At 39.4% G+C, this 16,923-nt stretch overlaps 1 protein-coding gene across 6 annotated transcripts in view; it reads left to right on the forward strand.

Moving 5' to 3' along the window:
* The window catches only part of ANO4 (anoctamin 4), a 190,320-nt gene that overhangs the window by 109,505 nt on the left and 63,892 nt on the right, over positions 1-16,923 (forward strand). For 5 of the 6 annotated variants that reach the window (XM_049792352.1, XM_049792354.1, XM_049792356.1 and 2 more), the window contains 4 exons: positions 7,568-7,668; positions 7,925-8,026; positions 10,773-10,817; positions 15,556-15,687. In XM_049792352.1, the coding sequence (XP_049648309.1) occupies positions 7,568-7,668; positions 7,925-8,026; positions 10,773-10,817; positions 15,556-15,687 (380 nt within the window). The remainder of the gene's footprint in view (positions 1-7,567; positions 7,669-7,924; positions 8,027-10,772; positions 10,818-15,555; positions 15,688-16,923) is intronic. The other variant, XM_049792357.1, reaches the window with a different exon arrangement.

A 16,923-nucleotide genomic window follows, 5' to 3' on the forward strand; every position in this document is an offset into this window, starting at 1 on the left:
CCAAAAATGTTTGATGATCTCAACCATCACTGTATAAAATATTAACATTTTTAATCTAAAATTGCAGCATATAACTGATGCCTCATGTAATGAGACTTAATGTCAAATAAAGTGTTCATAAGTAAAAATGCATTATTTTGCTCAGAGGTTTCAGCTATCTGCATTTTTAAATCTTCAAATAATTAATTTCACATGTTTATACTATCCTTCAGTCCAGAGGAATTAAAAGGTCCTGTCTGTTTCTCAGATGAAATCCCTATGATTTGCTATTTTAATTGTCACAGAAATCTTACCCGGATGGGTCAAAACTGTATTAATTCAGTATTTATTAATGGGATTATCAAGAAATGTTTTATCAATGCCTCACATTCAGATAAACCTCTTCCATTAAGAAGGTCATGCTGCAGGTACTTCTAATCTTTTTCTCTGGAAAGTGGAGTCCAAGTCAGAGGATATTTTTTTCCATGGTAGATTTAGTTCAGCTAAGTTACCTTACTGTGAGATCCATCCTGTCCACCACAAGTGAATTCAGGTGACATTAGTTAGAATTAAAAACATCATCCTTTCTCATGTTGTTTTGTCTCTCAAAGGCATTTGTGTCTCTCTATTGCAGACTGTAAGCTCATCGTTGCACAGTAAACTTGAGCAATGAGATAGTACTTGCATTTTATTTCTACTCGAGTTACCTACCCTGTTCTTTAAGTTGCCCTCCCACTCACACATTTTTGTCTACATGAAAGGACATTTGCAAACATTTCCCCCTGTCACTAGCTCTGTTCTGTTCCAGCACTGAGATGCTGTCAGCTGCTGCCAGAAATTAAGCACTGTAACCCTGACACCTGCTCTGAGTTGGATTAGATGACACATTGCCCCAACGCTGGCAATAGCCAGCCACCTGCCTGCGTTACTAACTCCGCTGGAGCTGAACCTTTGGAATTATTTTGCAAAGTAAAACTAAAGCTTTACCCCATCATCAAATTTTGCTATGAGATTTCATATAAAAATAATTTTAGATTGTAATCACATGACTCTGTCTCCTTATATATCAGATTATTGTATATTTTATATGTCAGTGTCCTGTTATGTCAAAATTGTTTTATTAACAGCTTTTATTAACAGTTAGGGCTTTCTTTTTTTACTCTTATTTTCATCCTTATTGCTTTTGCCCTACAGTTTCTTGTAAGTCAAAAGCTTCTTAAAATCTGAATTGAAGTCTGAAGAGTATATTCCCCTTTTTCACTAAACCTGTAGTTTGATTGAAAGTATATATGTGAAATATATTGGCACTATTATTTGCTAGATTCCTCTGATCCATGAGTGTGGAAGTTAATGCTCGTGAGTATGTAATTTTTTCCCTCAAACCAGACGTGTATTGACAGTGTCTTAGTAATTAGCTGGTGGTAATATATGCACTTTTGAAAAGTATTGGCAGCATATTACTACTGCTTTTCCAGTTCTGTGGAATTACCCTTATGAATTTACATTTACTTTGGTTTTGCAGAGGAAGAATGGTTTAATCAACTAAAATTTGCTGGGTTTTGTTTTTCCACTTCATTCACTCCACATGGCAAATCAGTCTGTGCTGTTAACATAACAGAGTAATTCTCAAAAACAGTGGAACCTGTAGCAGTTACTAATAAATACTCTGCACTCAGATGTGATATGGAGCTTGATTATTGAAAGAATTGTTACTAGAGGAAGGATGTCAATTTTCTCTCCTTTTCTGGCTTTTTCTGCATTATGATCTTAACAGAAATAAGCTGTGTTTGCCAAAAATTGAAGGACTGTTCCCGTTCTGGCTTTTTAACTTGCCTTGCAGGGTCTTGCTAAAGTAGGCAAGGTTTGATTCTGGTTGCTGGATCTCTTTCAAATTCTTATTTATCTCCTTTTACTTTTATGAGGAAGGCTTTAAAAGGCAAGGAGAGCCCCAGTCTTGAGTATTTTTTGATTAAATGATGATAGGAAAACACCTTAATGGTAAAGCCTTTTTTTTTTTTCCCTACTGATACACATACATAAATGAGAGCATTGGTTTTTTGCAGTTGCCTGCCCAGTAGCCTCAAGGCAAATAAACAATTACACTATTCAATTGGAGACACTGTAATTTTATCCTTCAAGGTTTGTCATGTTTTAACCCCAGCCAGCAGCTAAGCACCAGGCAGCTGCTCACTCACTCTTCTTCCCGACCCCTGGTGGGATGGGGAGGAGAATCGAAAACAAATAAAACTTGTGGGTCGAGATGAGGACAGTTTAATAATTGAAATAAGAAAAAAATATAATAACAACAGTAATTTAAAGGAAGATAATAAAAAGGGAGTGAAATATAACCCAAGAAAGAGAAGTGATGCACAATGCGATTGCTCACCACTCACTGACCGATGCCCAGTTAGTTCCCAAGCAGTAATCCCGCCCCAGCCAACTCCCCCCAGTTTATATACTGGGAGTGACACCACATGGTATGGAATACCCCTTTGGCCAGTTTGGGTCAGCTGTCCTGGCTGTCTCTCTTCCCAAATTCTGGTGCCCCTGCAGCCTTCTTGCTGGCTGGGCATCAGAAACTGAAAAATCCTTGACTTAGTCTAAACACTACTCAGGGACAACTGAAAACATCAGTGTGTGATCAACATTCTTCTCGTACTGAACCCAAACCACAGCACTATACCAGCTACTAGGAAGAAAATCCACTCTATCCCAGCTGAAACCAGGACAAAGGTTATGTGCTGTGAATCTCTTTTCTCAACTTAAGTCTTAACTTTTAGACTCAAGCAATGCTTGTATTAAGGCGAGTCCTACAGTTGTTTTTCTATTAAAATGACTTGACAGTATTACTCATAATGAACCAAAAAAAGTCTGTGTTGGAAGAGGACATTCAGGAGGGTATTTGACAAGAGGTACCGATCTCTAGCCTTGATCCTGGAAGACAGCCTGCAAATACAGCAGAACGTGGGCTTTTCAGGAGACGTTCAATGTCAGCATAACTTTGCTTCCATTCAGACTAACAATGATAACTTCAGAATGAGCAGAGTCAGGTCAACAGTGAACATATATATTTAAATCCTGCCATCAAAAGGAGGTAGAATGCCTGCAGGAGCATGCGTGTGAGTTTAGTAGCCAGGACTTAAATTAAACAGTAAGTAACGCTGCTTTGTGCCTGCTTTCAGAAGAGAATAAGCACCAGCCCTTTCCAAGTTTTCCTTGGCCCAGCTGACGGCTGTAACTCACCCAGCAGGTGTTTATGCTTTTGGGGTTACATAAATAGCCCCTACTTCAGGCTCGTCCACTCCTTATACGGTGATACTGGAGGAGAATAGGAAGCTTTCCTTTCAAACACATTTGTGTTTGCTTTGTTTTCTTTGGGAAATACAACGTCTGTATAAACTTAATTGTAAAAGAGAAAGGTAGTCTTGCCAGAAGGGTGAGTCTGTAATACGAGGGCTGGTGGTGCTGCCTATATTCTGGGGTTGGCAGCGATGGAATGGTACTGAAGTGATTTGTCAGCGAAGCCAGAAAGTTTGGGAACTGGTGAATATCTCTCATACAGAGATATAGAAACTTGTGATTATCAAATACTGATCTAACATTTTCAGGAATTATGAAATATGATTTCCGGCTGTAGAAGGGGGTTGGGGAGTAGAAAAAAGAAGGAGGGAAAAATTACAGCTTGTGAAAAATAGTAGATCGATGGCACTGAACACTGAAACTCATTGTATATAGACTATCTGTAACCTAGGCTCTGGTTATCTGAATTCTACCGTACAAACCTGTTTTGAAGATCAGGGTTCAATTAAACTAAATACACCTTGCTACTGCTTCTCAACCAGAAGAATAATTTTTAAAAAGTTATTGTAAGAAACAAGTCATTTTATAAAGAATGCCATCTTTGCACTGAACATTTTGAATTTTTATGTATTTTCGTGTCTAGAAACTTGTAGTTTTCAACCAATGTTTCTCTGGAGAAGAGTACAGTTCTTCCATAGAAAATATTCTTTTCTCCCGCCAGTTTCAGGAAGTGGGTTGCCCAGAGGCTGTGAAATCTCTGCCTGTGGAGGTACTCAGCACTCAGTGGGACAAGCACCTGAGCAATCTGATCTAAGTTGGCCCCGCTCTAGCTAGAGAGTGAGCCCAGATGACCCCAAGAGGTCCCTTCCAACCTAAATCAGTCTGCGATTCTCTGGTTCCAAGAAGTCTCTTGTCACGCTGGGCTTGCACTGCTCTGAAGACCAGCAAGAATATTATTACCGACCAGAAGAAAATCTGTTTTGCTATGGATATTCCGCCTCAAGGAATCACTCTGAAACAACTAATTAATTTGAACATTGATGGCCTTGCAATTATCATATGGGGATAACTCTATAGGCAGTGGTGCCACAGGTCAATTCCAAACACTTATTCCATTTTTGTGTTTGCAAAGGGTTTTATCTCGTTGTCTGTCCCCTTGATTCCTCTGCTTTTCTTTCTTCATCATCTAGACATCACTTTCTAGCAGATTGCTCATGTCAATAGTTGTCTTATTTAAATTTCCAAGGGGAGCAATGTTACATTGATTTTTGTTTGCCTGTTCCCATAATGTGAAATTGAGTTTACTTCTCCAAACTGTTTAATGAGCCAGGCCTCGAAAGTCAATTACAAGAGAAGAATGCTTCTCTCCTCTCAATGAAACATTTAGAAGCTGAAGGATACCGTGTCTACATACTAATCTAGCAAAGAGAGTTTAGCAGATTCCATTCACTAAAGTATTTTTGTAACTAAGATGGTGCTCTTGATTTTTTTTTTTTTCAGGTATTTTGATTAGTTATTTTCTCCTTAGATTAAGTGAATGTGACATTTCATTCAATTACTCCTCCATCTGGATTTGTTCTTCTCTTTCCAGTCTTGTTTTTTTTCAAGCTTTCTTTGTGTTTTCCTTTATGAACACTTAACGTGAGCAAACCCAAGAGAAATGGATTTCCATATTAATAATTTGGCATTATTATCTCTTTCTTATGAAAATAACCGAACCTCCCAAATGTCTTTTGGTTAGATCTTCTGTTGACAAAGCTGATAAAATAACATTACAAGGTACTGAGTAGAAAATATTCTTTAAACATTTGTATTTATATTTGTGATAACTATATGGAAGTTTTTCATGTTTCCGTGTGAAAACGTGCAACATATGAAATCAGATTTAGATGAAGATAGTGTTCACTTGTGAAACAGCATCTCCACAAGCCACGTTACTGTGGCTGCCATATCTAGTGTGGCTTAAACTACAATGTGCTGGAAAATGCCGATAAGCTTCCTGTTTAATAGCCATCACTAAATTTATAGGCTGTGTTTATTAAATTTCCTCAATTTCTCAAATTTTATTGGTGTGTTAGGACCATAGTTTCCTTTTGTAGATTGGGCCTATTACACAGTTCTTCTGAGTTTTGATGGGGTTGGTTTGTCTGTATTTAATCTGAGCTGTTTATGACAAAATTGCCAGTCCACTGCTGACTTAACCTCATCTTTGAAAGAGTAGTTTGCAGGAAATTTTTAGAGCAGCAGAACTTAGTCTTGGTTTTGTGGTATCTGCTTGCTAAAGTCTCATGGGAAAATAAAAGATAATTTGTGAAATATACCTATAAAGAAAAACATCGTTAGAGGCCTAATTTGGAATCCATAAAAGTCAATGGAAAGAGTACAACTGAACTCATTGTCTCTGAAGCAAGTCTCTTTGGGGCATTTTGTTCCCGTTGTATCATTTCATGTTGAAATATTTTTCAGAATGTCATGAGCAAAAGAACAGCAAGGGTTTTTTTCTGCAGTTTTTAATACCAGAAAGTCACTCTTTCCATTATGCGCTAAATCCATTTTTTCATGCAGCCCAATAGTACTTTGGGTACAAATATTTCTCTGTGTCCATTTTTGAGGATTCTGATATTCTGTTTGTTTTAAAAAAAAAGTTAAGTCTGTAGTGACTGGTTTGGGGGGGTGTCTTTTTTTTTTAATATGCTAAAGAAAATCATATATTTGTATCTTAACTGTTGGAGTTTTCATTCCTATCACAAACTAGTAATAATATTTTAGCGTCTCTAATGTTTTGATTAATGTTTAATTAATGTTTTAATAGTGTTTTAATTAATACTTAATCCATTTTTAAAATGTTTTAATTAATGTTTTATTAATGTTTTAATAGTGTCTTAGCTACTCTTTAGCATGTTTTAGCTACATGCTTATAGCAGTTTCAGTAATTTCAGCATCTATCAGGATATTGGGAGGAAGAATCAAATAGGTATCAAAAGTATAAATGTGAGCCTCCTGCCCATATAGCCACTGTATCTCCCAGATAAACAGTACTAGATTTAAGTTGTGTTAACCAAGAATTAATGTGAGAAACATTGAATATATTACAATGTCTAAAAAACTAGGAAGTCATTCCTAAAGCCAACTAACAATTTTCTTGTCTGGTTTTCTCAGTCTTCACGCTTTCCTTTTCTCATGCCCTGTTACCCCTTTACGCATTTCCTGGGTATTCCTCAAACTCAGCCTGTATTAATTCTCCCTGTTAATGCGATCCATTCAGCTGTCTAAAGCTGTATTGTATGCAATTTTATGAGAATTTCATTGATTTTCATTAGAATTTGAACAATTCATCTTCCACTATTAACATGTGGATGTCTGTGTTCTCGTGTCAGCTTCAGCCGACTCTGCCGTAGCTTTCTTGTAAAGCACTATTTCACCTCCTGAGCACAAACACAGTTAAATTTCTCCCCTTCTCCTCTTTACTGCATGTTCTCCGTTCTTCGCCAAACCGCCTTCTGTTAGGTGACAGCTCTGCTGCCTGTACCCTACATGAAGCTCTTTTCCACACTACATACAACCCATAAAAAAGAAGATAGTAGCACTGCGAAGAGATCTTGCGGGCGTAGTCATGGGCCTTGACCCTTCTGGGCAACAAATCTGTACAATTTTATGCCGTGGGCAGCATCAGATTTCCTTTTTCCTCCTGGCTTTAGTTGTAACATTCAGAATTCATGGGGCCAAGAGGGAAGCTGAAGGAAGGGAAGCTGGAGACCATGGCTCTGTAGCTGGGACTTCATCATTTGTCCATGTGGGGCAACAAGGATAGGACCACACGTTCATACAAACTTTTCTTGATTGCTAGATGTGCCTCCACACATCTGCACTTCTGTGTGCGTGCAGAAAACCCGATCACCTGGCAGAATCAGATCCTGACTTGCCATTTTGTTTTCAGCTGAAGTTCAGGACCAGGCTTCCAGACCCAGAATCGCCCACCAACCCTCTTTCCACCCCACACTTGGGTAACCCACAACCACATGTCAGCCTCCCCTCCATGTCCTCTTCTCCATGGGAAGGAAATGCACGTGCAGCCCAGAAGGGAGCCACAGGATGGCTTTCAGGAAACCAGAAGGAAAACGAGTTGACAAAATACTGATAGAACGGCACGTGCTTGAGGGAGACTCAGGAAGTGCGAGGGGTGACACAAGACCAGAAAAACTAGATATTGACCACTGAGCCGTGGTTTCTTTCTTTTTTTTTACTTGAAAAAGTAAGGCCTGGTGGCTGTTTTGTTTTTCTTTTGCAGTCATCTCTAACAAACAGTGACATCATCTTTGTGAAGTTGCATGCCCCTTGGGAGGTCCTGGGCAAATACGCTGAACTAATGAATGTAAGAATGCCTTTCAGGTAGGTGTAGTTGTATTTTGTCTGAACCTCCAAAGTCACACTATACTGTAAAGCTAACGTAATGATAACACCAAAATGCACATGGAAAAGCTCTTCTGTAAGATACCCCGCATCTTTAGAAAATATAAATGGAGTACCTTAGATACCCTATTCATTGCTGTTTCTTGCTAATGCCTGAAATTTCGGTACAATACTGGTTTGAAATTAAGGTGAGCTGTAGCAGTGCAGCTGTTTTCATGGGGTATTCTATCCTTAGGCCCTTTAACCCCTTCAATGCTGGAGCCCCCTGCATACTTGTGCGCTGCTGTTTTTTAAATGGACATTTCATTGAAATCAATGGGAGGTCAAGAAGATCCAGGTACGTAAGGCAGCACAGAAGGTGCATGTCTGTTGGACGTATCTGGTATGTTCAGCACCTGTAAATTGCTTGCATAGTGTGTAATTATGGAAATACAGATTATAAATAAGTATCCCATCTAACAGGAGAACGATTCAGACTATAAATGCTTTTATCTGTGGAGAAAATAAAGAACTTCTATTACACGCTACCGATAACCAAATTCATTCCACATTGTCATTCAGATTATTTTTATCATTTATTTAATATTATTTGCATGTTGGGCTTTGAAATTTTCTATGTAAAATATTGATTTTTTTTTTTACTCTGCTGGTTATCAGAACTGTTAAAATAGCATAAAGACTTCCACTGGAACTGACCAAAACCCATGAACTGAGAGGTCTTGATTCTTCTTTAATTAGCAGGGTTTATAGATGTATAACTCCATTGATTTTAATGGAATTACTCCTGAGCAAGAAAAGCATCAGATCCAGAATATGCAACTAGTGAGTTGGTGTCCTCTGTAGGATTTCTTCTGTTTTCTTCTTACTTAAGGATGAAAAATGCCTCTGGTATGAGACAAGCTGTAGCAGTACAGAACTTGCTAGGAAGAATGGGTATGAATTACGTACAAAATTGCAGGCTTATTCTGTATGTATTTTGGTTTTCATTTTCACAGCAAATCTTCAACTGTTCTTTCTTGTGCTTTTAGTGCTAAAGAGAAAAATATAAAAGTTATCATAAGCCATTGCAAGATATTAATATTCTTTTAAAAGAGCATTCTAGCCATAGAAACAGCGCGCTGGGCCAAAAGTGTACCTCCTTTGACTTTTGTGGCATTCTTTGAGACGAACCTGCCCCGGCAGGAGGATAAGGTCTCATGATTAAGAAATACACCAGCAGCTCAGAATTTAGACACTGAGCAGCTTGTTCTTTCCTGATCTGAAGTCCCTTTTTTGAAATCTATCTCTCAGCAGATGGCAAAGTAGATGCCATACAGATTATATAGAAAGCATCAAAACCACTAAAGGTTTCTTGACGTGCTTCAGGATCATGGCTTCATTCTTTCTACCTCCACAGAGGGAGAATTATTACAGTATTGTTAAGAGGAAATCATGGTGATTTACTGATGTCTGCTGGGTAGGCTCTTAAATTTTATTTTAAGAGCAGCAGTACTGTTTACCATTTAAAAACAAGGACCAGCATTCTACAAAATGTCCCCTAGTCTAGACTACCTCTTTCCAGGTGCCCTTATCTAACCCCTTGTTTTTAGGGCCACTGATTGCTTACAGCACCCAATATTTTAGGCTGGAATTGTTGAAGGCCCATGCATCAGTGAATAAAATCCTTGCTGTTTCAAAGAAGGGGTGCCAAAACAGTGGATACCTCTGAATATTTGAAGCAAAATTATGAAGTGGATGGCATCTTCAGAAACACTTAGCTTTGACCCTTCTCTGCTCCTGCTGAGTAGAGCAAGATAAATAACACTATCTTGTGGAGGAGTTGGCCAAAGGAGGCTGGCCAACATGAAATTGTTTTGAAAATTTTGCTTCACCAGCAAAATATGGGCACTGATGACAATAATGTCAAACTATTATGCGTTATTTAAATTCTAAGTTCTGAAAATTAACCTGGAATACTAACCAGTTTTTTTTCTATAGTTCATAAAGCATCAGTGCTGCCTTATTTTAGAAAGCTCCCAACCATGCTTGCTTCCAAGGCCCTAACAGCATCCCTACAGTACATTTAATATAAACGAATATTCAGAATACGTGTGGTGCGAGCCCTTCATTTTCCAGAAGTGGTGCAGTTCAGCGTTACACGATGGAACCTCTCAGAATAGACAGAAACCACCTCGATTTAGCCATGACCTTCAGCGGATGACAAAGTCAGCCTCTGGAGGAGGTAACCGGAGTTCAGGCAGGCACCCAGACCTTCCAGGAAGGAGTATCAGCCCCAAACCCACACCTAAAAGCCCTCAGATTTTCTGAACTCTCACGAAGACGTGAACCCTCTGCTGAAGGCGATGGGTCTGGTCCTGAGAGCCACGGTGTGCCTGCGGGGCTGGTCGGGGAGCAGACCAGGAGCGGGGGGACACACGCATCTGCTCGCACACCCGTGTCTGCTCACTGGTTCCCCGTGCGCGGTCCCACGCGGATTCTTGCACCAAGAACAGAAATTGGCTGTGCCTGTCGGAGGGGCGGAGGGAGAGGCTGCGTACTTTGGAGGGGGGGCTTGCCAAGCACATGCTCGTTTGCTTGTGTAGCCCTATGTTGTGTTTCAAGGGGTGTTACCCCAACAGCAAGCACTGGTCCCGGTTGGTACTGCATGTGTTATGGTGTATTGCAGCATCAGGTACCTCTTTCCTGGCTTTTCTGAGTGATTCCCCCTTGTGTTTCACTGAATGCAGCTTTGGTAATTCACTAGTGGACGTGAGATAATTTATCCGTATTTGTATCAGCCCTATAGAATTCCTGCAGCAGTTTATGGACTTCTCTCAAATAGAAACACCTTTGAGTCCCTGTCTTTCACACATGACAAATAGCAGAAAAGGAGAAGACAATGGGAAAATGATGACCCTCTTGCAATTCAAACGCCACCAGAGTCTGTGTGGCTTCCTGCGACAGTTCTGTTAATCTCTCTTTTAGTCTCTTCCTCCACCTCTTACAGGCTTCTGTCTTCAATCTCCTTTCCTTCCTTGCTAGTTCATACTGTAACTGACGATGGGTTTTCTTCTCGACTGGCTTCATTTTTGCTGTTCTTCCAGGAGAAAAATCTATTACCTGCACCGCCGATACAAGTTCATGAATAGGTGAGTACAATTCTTATGCCAGCCCAGTTTATGTTCATTTGGACCCAATAACAAAAATAAAGGTTAAGGTCAAGCTGGAGGGAGAAGTTTATTAGCTGTGTTTGTAGGAGGAGTGGAGGGAGTCGTTAGACACTAGGGTATCTGCAAAAACAAACACAGAAGTTGCATTTTTAAGGCATCTGCAATGTGAAAGAGGCAATTCATTTTATCTGTGTTGTCTTTTTTAGAAATAAGGAAATACTTTTCAATTGATGCAGTCTTTTAAAGAACAATAAGTGTGTTAGTGCAAACACTGTATCTCTTTTTATGTAGCTCATTAAGGAGTTTCTTGGGGTTAAAATACCACAGTTACAGCTTTTTTTCAATTCCATGCACCTTGCTTACTTGTAATAGCGATGGCATTATTTATGTATAGCTTCCTCTGGCAGGATGCTTAGTACTTTGGCGGTAGATAGGAAGGCAATGAACCGAGTTCATCTCTGGTGTAACGTTATTGAGCTTGAAAGATGAGGGGTTTTTAAGAATCTTTGAAGTGCTTTCACTCGGTTATTAAATATCTTTAAGGTTATGTTTGATGCCTGGTTTATGTCTGACAATGCAATGAAAACCTTCCGATGCTGCAGTTTGCATTTTCGTTTTGATACCTTGGACAGTTAAATGAAAATGTCTCCAAAAAGCCTAAAAAATATACAGGCTTGGCAAAGACCAGATCATAGGCTGGCATTTAATGCCACAGTGCTGTTGATGCAGTTTTCAAAAAGGTCTCGCATTTGATTTACTGTGTCGCTCTGAGGTCAGTGGAAATATTCCCGTGAACATCTGAGAGAGAAGAATTGAATTTGAAAAATCTGCATTTCAGAGTAAACAGCTGTATCACTTTGCAGATGACGTCAGTAGATGAACATCCATGGGAAAATAAGTCACGTATTATCACCCTGCTGTATGAGCATATTAAAAAGGATTTTGTATATTAAATTCTATCACGGTGTGCTGGCGACTTGAGAGTACCAGCATTGATCTCACATTATAGTATTTGCTTCTTTATGTTAGTAAGCACCAAATGGGCACTTTGTGGAGTTATGGCATGTTACCTAGTTGGCACAGGCTAATAGACGCACACAATTCTTCTAAAGCTTGTTGATGCTCCCCCACTTCCCATCCCCACCTTATAATAAATACTACAGGGGCTGTTAACTTTGGAATTTGTCTTCATTTTAGTTAACACATGGCTGCTTTGACTAAAGTAATAGATAGGAAACAGTAGGTGAAGATTCTAACATTTATATGTGGTGTATGAAATTTCGTTTTGCATTCATTTTCTTAAGAGTCAGGATGTGATTTGAAGTCAGTATGGGAAGAGGTATGATCTTTTTCTGGTATTTTAGTTCCTGAGTGATGAGAACACTTGGCTAAATTCAATTTTTGTGTTCAGGTCTATAAATAGCTACTTGAGGCGGAAAAGCTATAACTGAATAGTCCCAGTGGGAAAAAAGAAAACATATTCAGTTTTATTTTCATTTGTGAAACTCAGATAGACAGCTTCGATATAAGTATCTAGTTCCTCTACTCCTAGTTCAGTGAAGATTACAAGTAACTGAAGCTATGGTCCATTTTTTTGAGCTCAGTCACACATTATATTGACATTGGGGCAAAATTTATTTTAAAGAGGACTTTTGTTACAAGGCAAAGTCCAGAGCAGGTCACTTGCAACTTGTCAACCTGACTTGAATTTTCTCTCTGAAAAATTCTAGTGATCTTAATATTTCAAATAACAAAACTCCCCTAATATATTTTAGAGGAAAGGAAGGGTGTCAGGTACCTATACGGTACCTGCAGGGGGGGTAAAATCTAAACTAAGACAGCATCTAGCACTACAAAGCTCTGTCAAAGCTGACCTGCAGATAAAAATCAGTCTTGATTCAAAACAATTTTTTTTATTTTCCTAACTTCCTCTTTCCTTTGAAAGACCAATTCTATCCCTACCCCACTTCCTAGTGAGAAAACAGTTTCTTTGAAATTATTTGAGAAACCCTTTGTGTGAGTCAAGCACAGTCTGTATCTTCAGAAAGAGGATACTGGGTAAAGATTAGACTTGGAGAGCAGGGGCAGGAGTGGAGTGGAAGAGACTTTTGTCTTTGAGACACTGTGTGAATTAAGAGAATGATTTTTTTGCCTTATGAGGCTAATGAGTGTTTTTAAAGAAGGAATTTAAGAAGGATATTATTATCAAATCTTCCACTCTCCTCTTTCATTGTGGCTAACTCTACAGTGCCTCATCACTCCATGCACTCTGCTGTTCCAGTGTAGGTTGCTCTGCTTTCCAAACACCCCTCCCCTATTCAGCTGAGTATATAAGCCTCTCCGTAAGGGAAGGTGAGGCATGGATTAGCCTTCAAGAAGTGATAAAACACAGTAGATTTTTAACACTATGTGTCTGTGTTTGTTAGCACCAGCACCACTCTTTTTTCTTCTTCTTTTTTTTTTTTTTTTTTTTTTGAGGTGCTCCTGTAGAGTACAAAGCCCGTGCTGCCAGCTGATGGCATTGCTGGAGTGCACTGGAGCAATTTAAGAATCTGGTCATTTTTCTTTTCCAAGGAGATAACTAGTTGTTGTTTTTTTTCCCTAGGGATCGCTGTACTGTATGTTCTGGGCTTTGTAGAAAGGCTTTGCAACCTTCTCAGACCTGTTTGCCACCAGGCTCACTGAGCATGCCAAGTAGTCTGAGCCTTGGGAATGGCAAACCAGTCAAATTCTGGGTACGCTCAGTGAGAAGCCAACATGAATAATGCATTGCTCTTAAGTGGGGAAAGCACTCTGTGCCTGTGTGCATGCATGCGTGGTGTGATAAACCTGCAGCACGCCTATCTCAAATATGCACATTGACTTGCAGGATGACTGGGAAAGGATTGCAGATTAGCAAGGGTGTTAATAGTTTAGAGAATTCAAATGATTTCAGTTAACAAATAAGCATGGAACGGGATATTTAGAAAACCCTTGTGCCTGATTCCTCTTCCCTTTTCCATACCCAAACTCACTAAGCCTCCTGAATATACAGTAACGCAGAGCTTATGGCCTTTACAGAGGAAAAATTGGACGCCGAGAGACAGGGAATTCCCCTACAGAGAATTTACTTTTCCCTTGTCATTCTTATCAGGGTCTGCACAGATGAGCTCCAGGCTGCCAGGCTGGATGCTGCAGCTGGAGTTTCGGGTGGTCGGGCCCTTTGCAGCCCTGGGATCCGACACCGCGCCTGCACTCGGGCGCAGACTTCTGCAAAACACCTCCTCAGGGCAAACACTGCCCGGGAAGAGTTTGTGATTAATTTAGTATAAGTCCTATGTTATGTTCACATACACATTCCAGTTCTTCCCAACAGTCCTGATGGTCAATTTGCCCCCCTGCGCTGCCATGCTATTCCCAGAATGGGAATACACAAATGGTACCGAAACAAGTCAGAGCTAGTTTGGTTACAATTTTGAAATGTGCCCATGTTTAAAAATTAGCATTAGCTTTCTTATCCAAGATAAAAATACCTGATGGGAGAAGGCTGAATATTCCAGGAAATATTATATGTGTTTTAAATGAAAGTATGTAATAATTTCACGTCACTTTCCCACACACTTAGCTGCTTGGGTAGGGATTGCCCTCCCTCCAAGTGACTGTGCAGAGCTCACAGCATTTTCTGGTCATAGAGTTATTGTGCTGACTTCTGTCAAAAGAAAAGAAACAACTACATTTCCAGTCCTTGAGGTTCATCCAGAACTGGACTTAAAGTTCAAATGCTGTCAATGCATGCCCTTTAGCTCCACTCCTGGAAAGACTCATCCAGTGACTGGAGTATGTGCATAGTCCGTAATTTGTAGCCTATGATTTCTGCAGGCAGAGATCACTGATTAGGACTTGAAGATGTTAGGAACTTCTGAGAGTGTAGGGCTCATTGTGCCAGATGTATCATCTCATCTTTCTTATGTGTTTTTCATTATAACATTTTAGTTTGGGTTTGAATTTGGTTTAGATTGTCTTTTTCAATCAGCTCTGATTCTTCCCTTTCCCTTCATTTCAGTGTGCATCTTTGCATAAGTGCACCTGCAGTTAAATCTGCCATTTCTCCAGCTTGATCTTAGTTTGCTTTTACCTTCTAAATGTAAGAATCTGTGTAGCAGTCATCTATTAATCTATACACTGAGTATTCTGGTTTCATGGAGGTTGTAGTTTTGCAAGACACTACAATTGAACACAATGAACAAAGTAGCCTTTTTTTTTTTTTTATAACATCAATTGTGAGGTAAGAATCCGTACGGAGTGTGTAAAGGGATGTAACCTGTTGGGGCTTAGCTGCCAAAGCTCTCTGTCACAGTCTCTACTGTTCCAATGTTTATTTGTCCAAAGTCTAATGTGTCAGTTAGGCCTGAAATTTAAACTAACTGAAAAGCTGAGAAATAAAGGTTTAGAGAGTTGCCAAGAGCTTACTGGGCTTAACGAGATTTATAGCAGCGTGTACCATCAGCATTGCTTTTCTGTTGAGACAAAATAAGATACTTCTATGCTGAAAGCTGGTTATTAATAATCAGGTTCAGCATGTATAATTTGGTCTGCCTCAAAGAAGTCAAAAGACGTTGTGTCTTTTCTGGTTGTAAATATTAAGTGGCCTAGTTTGCCAGCATGTGTTCTTTGTAAGTGCTCTGTAATGTAATGAAAAAACACTATCTCAAATGCTCATGCTTTTCATGTGCTGCAGGATCGAGAAACAAATAAGCAGGTTTCGAGGATGGTTGCCTAGAAAGCCAATGAAACTGGACAAGGAGACACTGCCAGATCTGGAGGAGAATGACTGCTATACTGCTCCATTCAGCCAACAAAGGATCCATCAGTGAGTATTTTATTATATCTCAATTACGAGATGAAAAGTTTTCCTTCTGGATTCACCTTGGAAAAAATCAATTTCTTAGCTCAAGTCTTAAAGACTAGTGCCTTCAAATTAGTTCTTTGTCACAAAAAGGGAGAGATAGAGAGTCCTGAGAGAGCATAAAGTCTGTCTGCATTTCTAATAATTAAAGGTCCAGCTCAAAGCTAAAGGAAATCAATGGAAATATTCCTTTTAATTCACTGGAATTTCAATTACATCCCTAAAGTAGTCAAATGGCTAATTCTCCCTCGGGTCAGAATTGCAGTTGTTCTTTGTCTCTTAAAGATGTGATTAAAACATCTTTTTCAGCATTTCTATGTCTTTAGCACAATCAAAATTAGTCCTTCTAACACTGATGGTCGATAACAAACTGATACTGCGTTTCATTCCAAGTTACAATTGTAGAACGAACAGAACTCTAAAGAGAGCAGAGAAAGTTGCTTTGTTTCTATTTCTCTGTCTTTTATGAAAACAAAACTGCTTGTAAAATGCCAGTGTTAAGACCTATCCAGTGACACTTGTCCAACCGTACCAGTGGCACTAGTGTTGCACCAACGTCACTAGAGAAATCATTTGACTACCAGAAGCCTTTATTCACTTGCAAAATGCAAAACAGAAAAAAAACCACGTGACTTTCTGATCCGACATTGAACTTCAGCGCTGACAAATTTTGAAGAAAGAGGGTGTCTTATGGGTAGTTACAGTGTTTGTGATATGGGAAACAGTCATTGACTAACTGAGAACAAAATCACAAAGAATAGGCAACACTAACCAGGGTATTAACAGAAGGTTAACATAACGAATTACAGGCAGCTCAAAGGCTAAAAATCTGAAATATGTGATTTTATTCAGGGAGAAGCCAAGCTGATGTAGTGCTCTTGAATGCCTTGCTTTGAATGAACAGTTTTTCAGGGACTGGATTTATAAGCTGCAATAGGAATGAATAAAACAGACCTCCTCTGCCATAAGTAGTGTCTTTCCAAATACAACAGAAAAACAAAACCAGGTGCAAATCTCCAGGGAAATTTCAGTAGAAGTCTGCCCCTAGCACCGGTCACCAGCCAGGGTTATCTCCACTAAATGTCTGTGCCCTAAATAGACATCAGGTTCAGACTACAGAGTCTTCCGATACTTGAGCAAAAAGATGGGTCGGTTATTGTGCCCTGCAAGAGGAAGAGTAGGAGCAAATTAGTTCGATAA

This window comes from Accipiter gentilis, chromosome 34 (assembly GCF_929443795.1).
Source record: "Accipiter gentilis chromosome 34, bAccGen1.1, whole genome shotgun sequence".
In the NCBI taxonomy this organism is placed as follows: Eukaryota; Metazoa; Chordata; class Aves; order Accipitriformes; family Accipitridae; genus Astur; species Astur gentilis.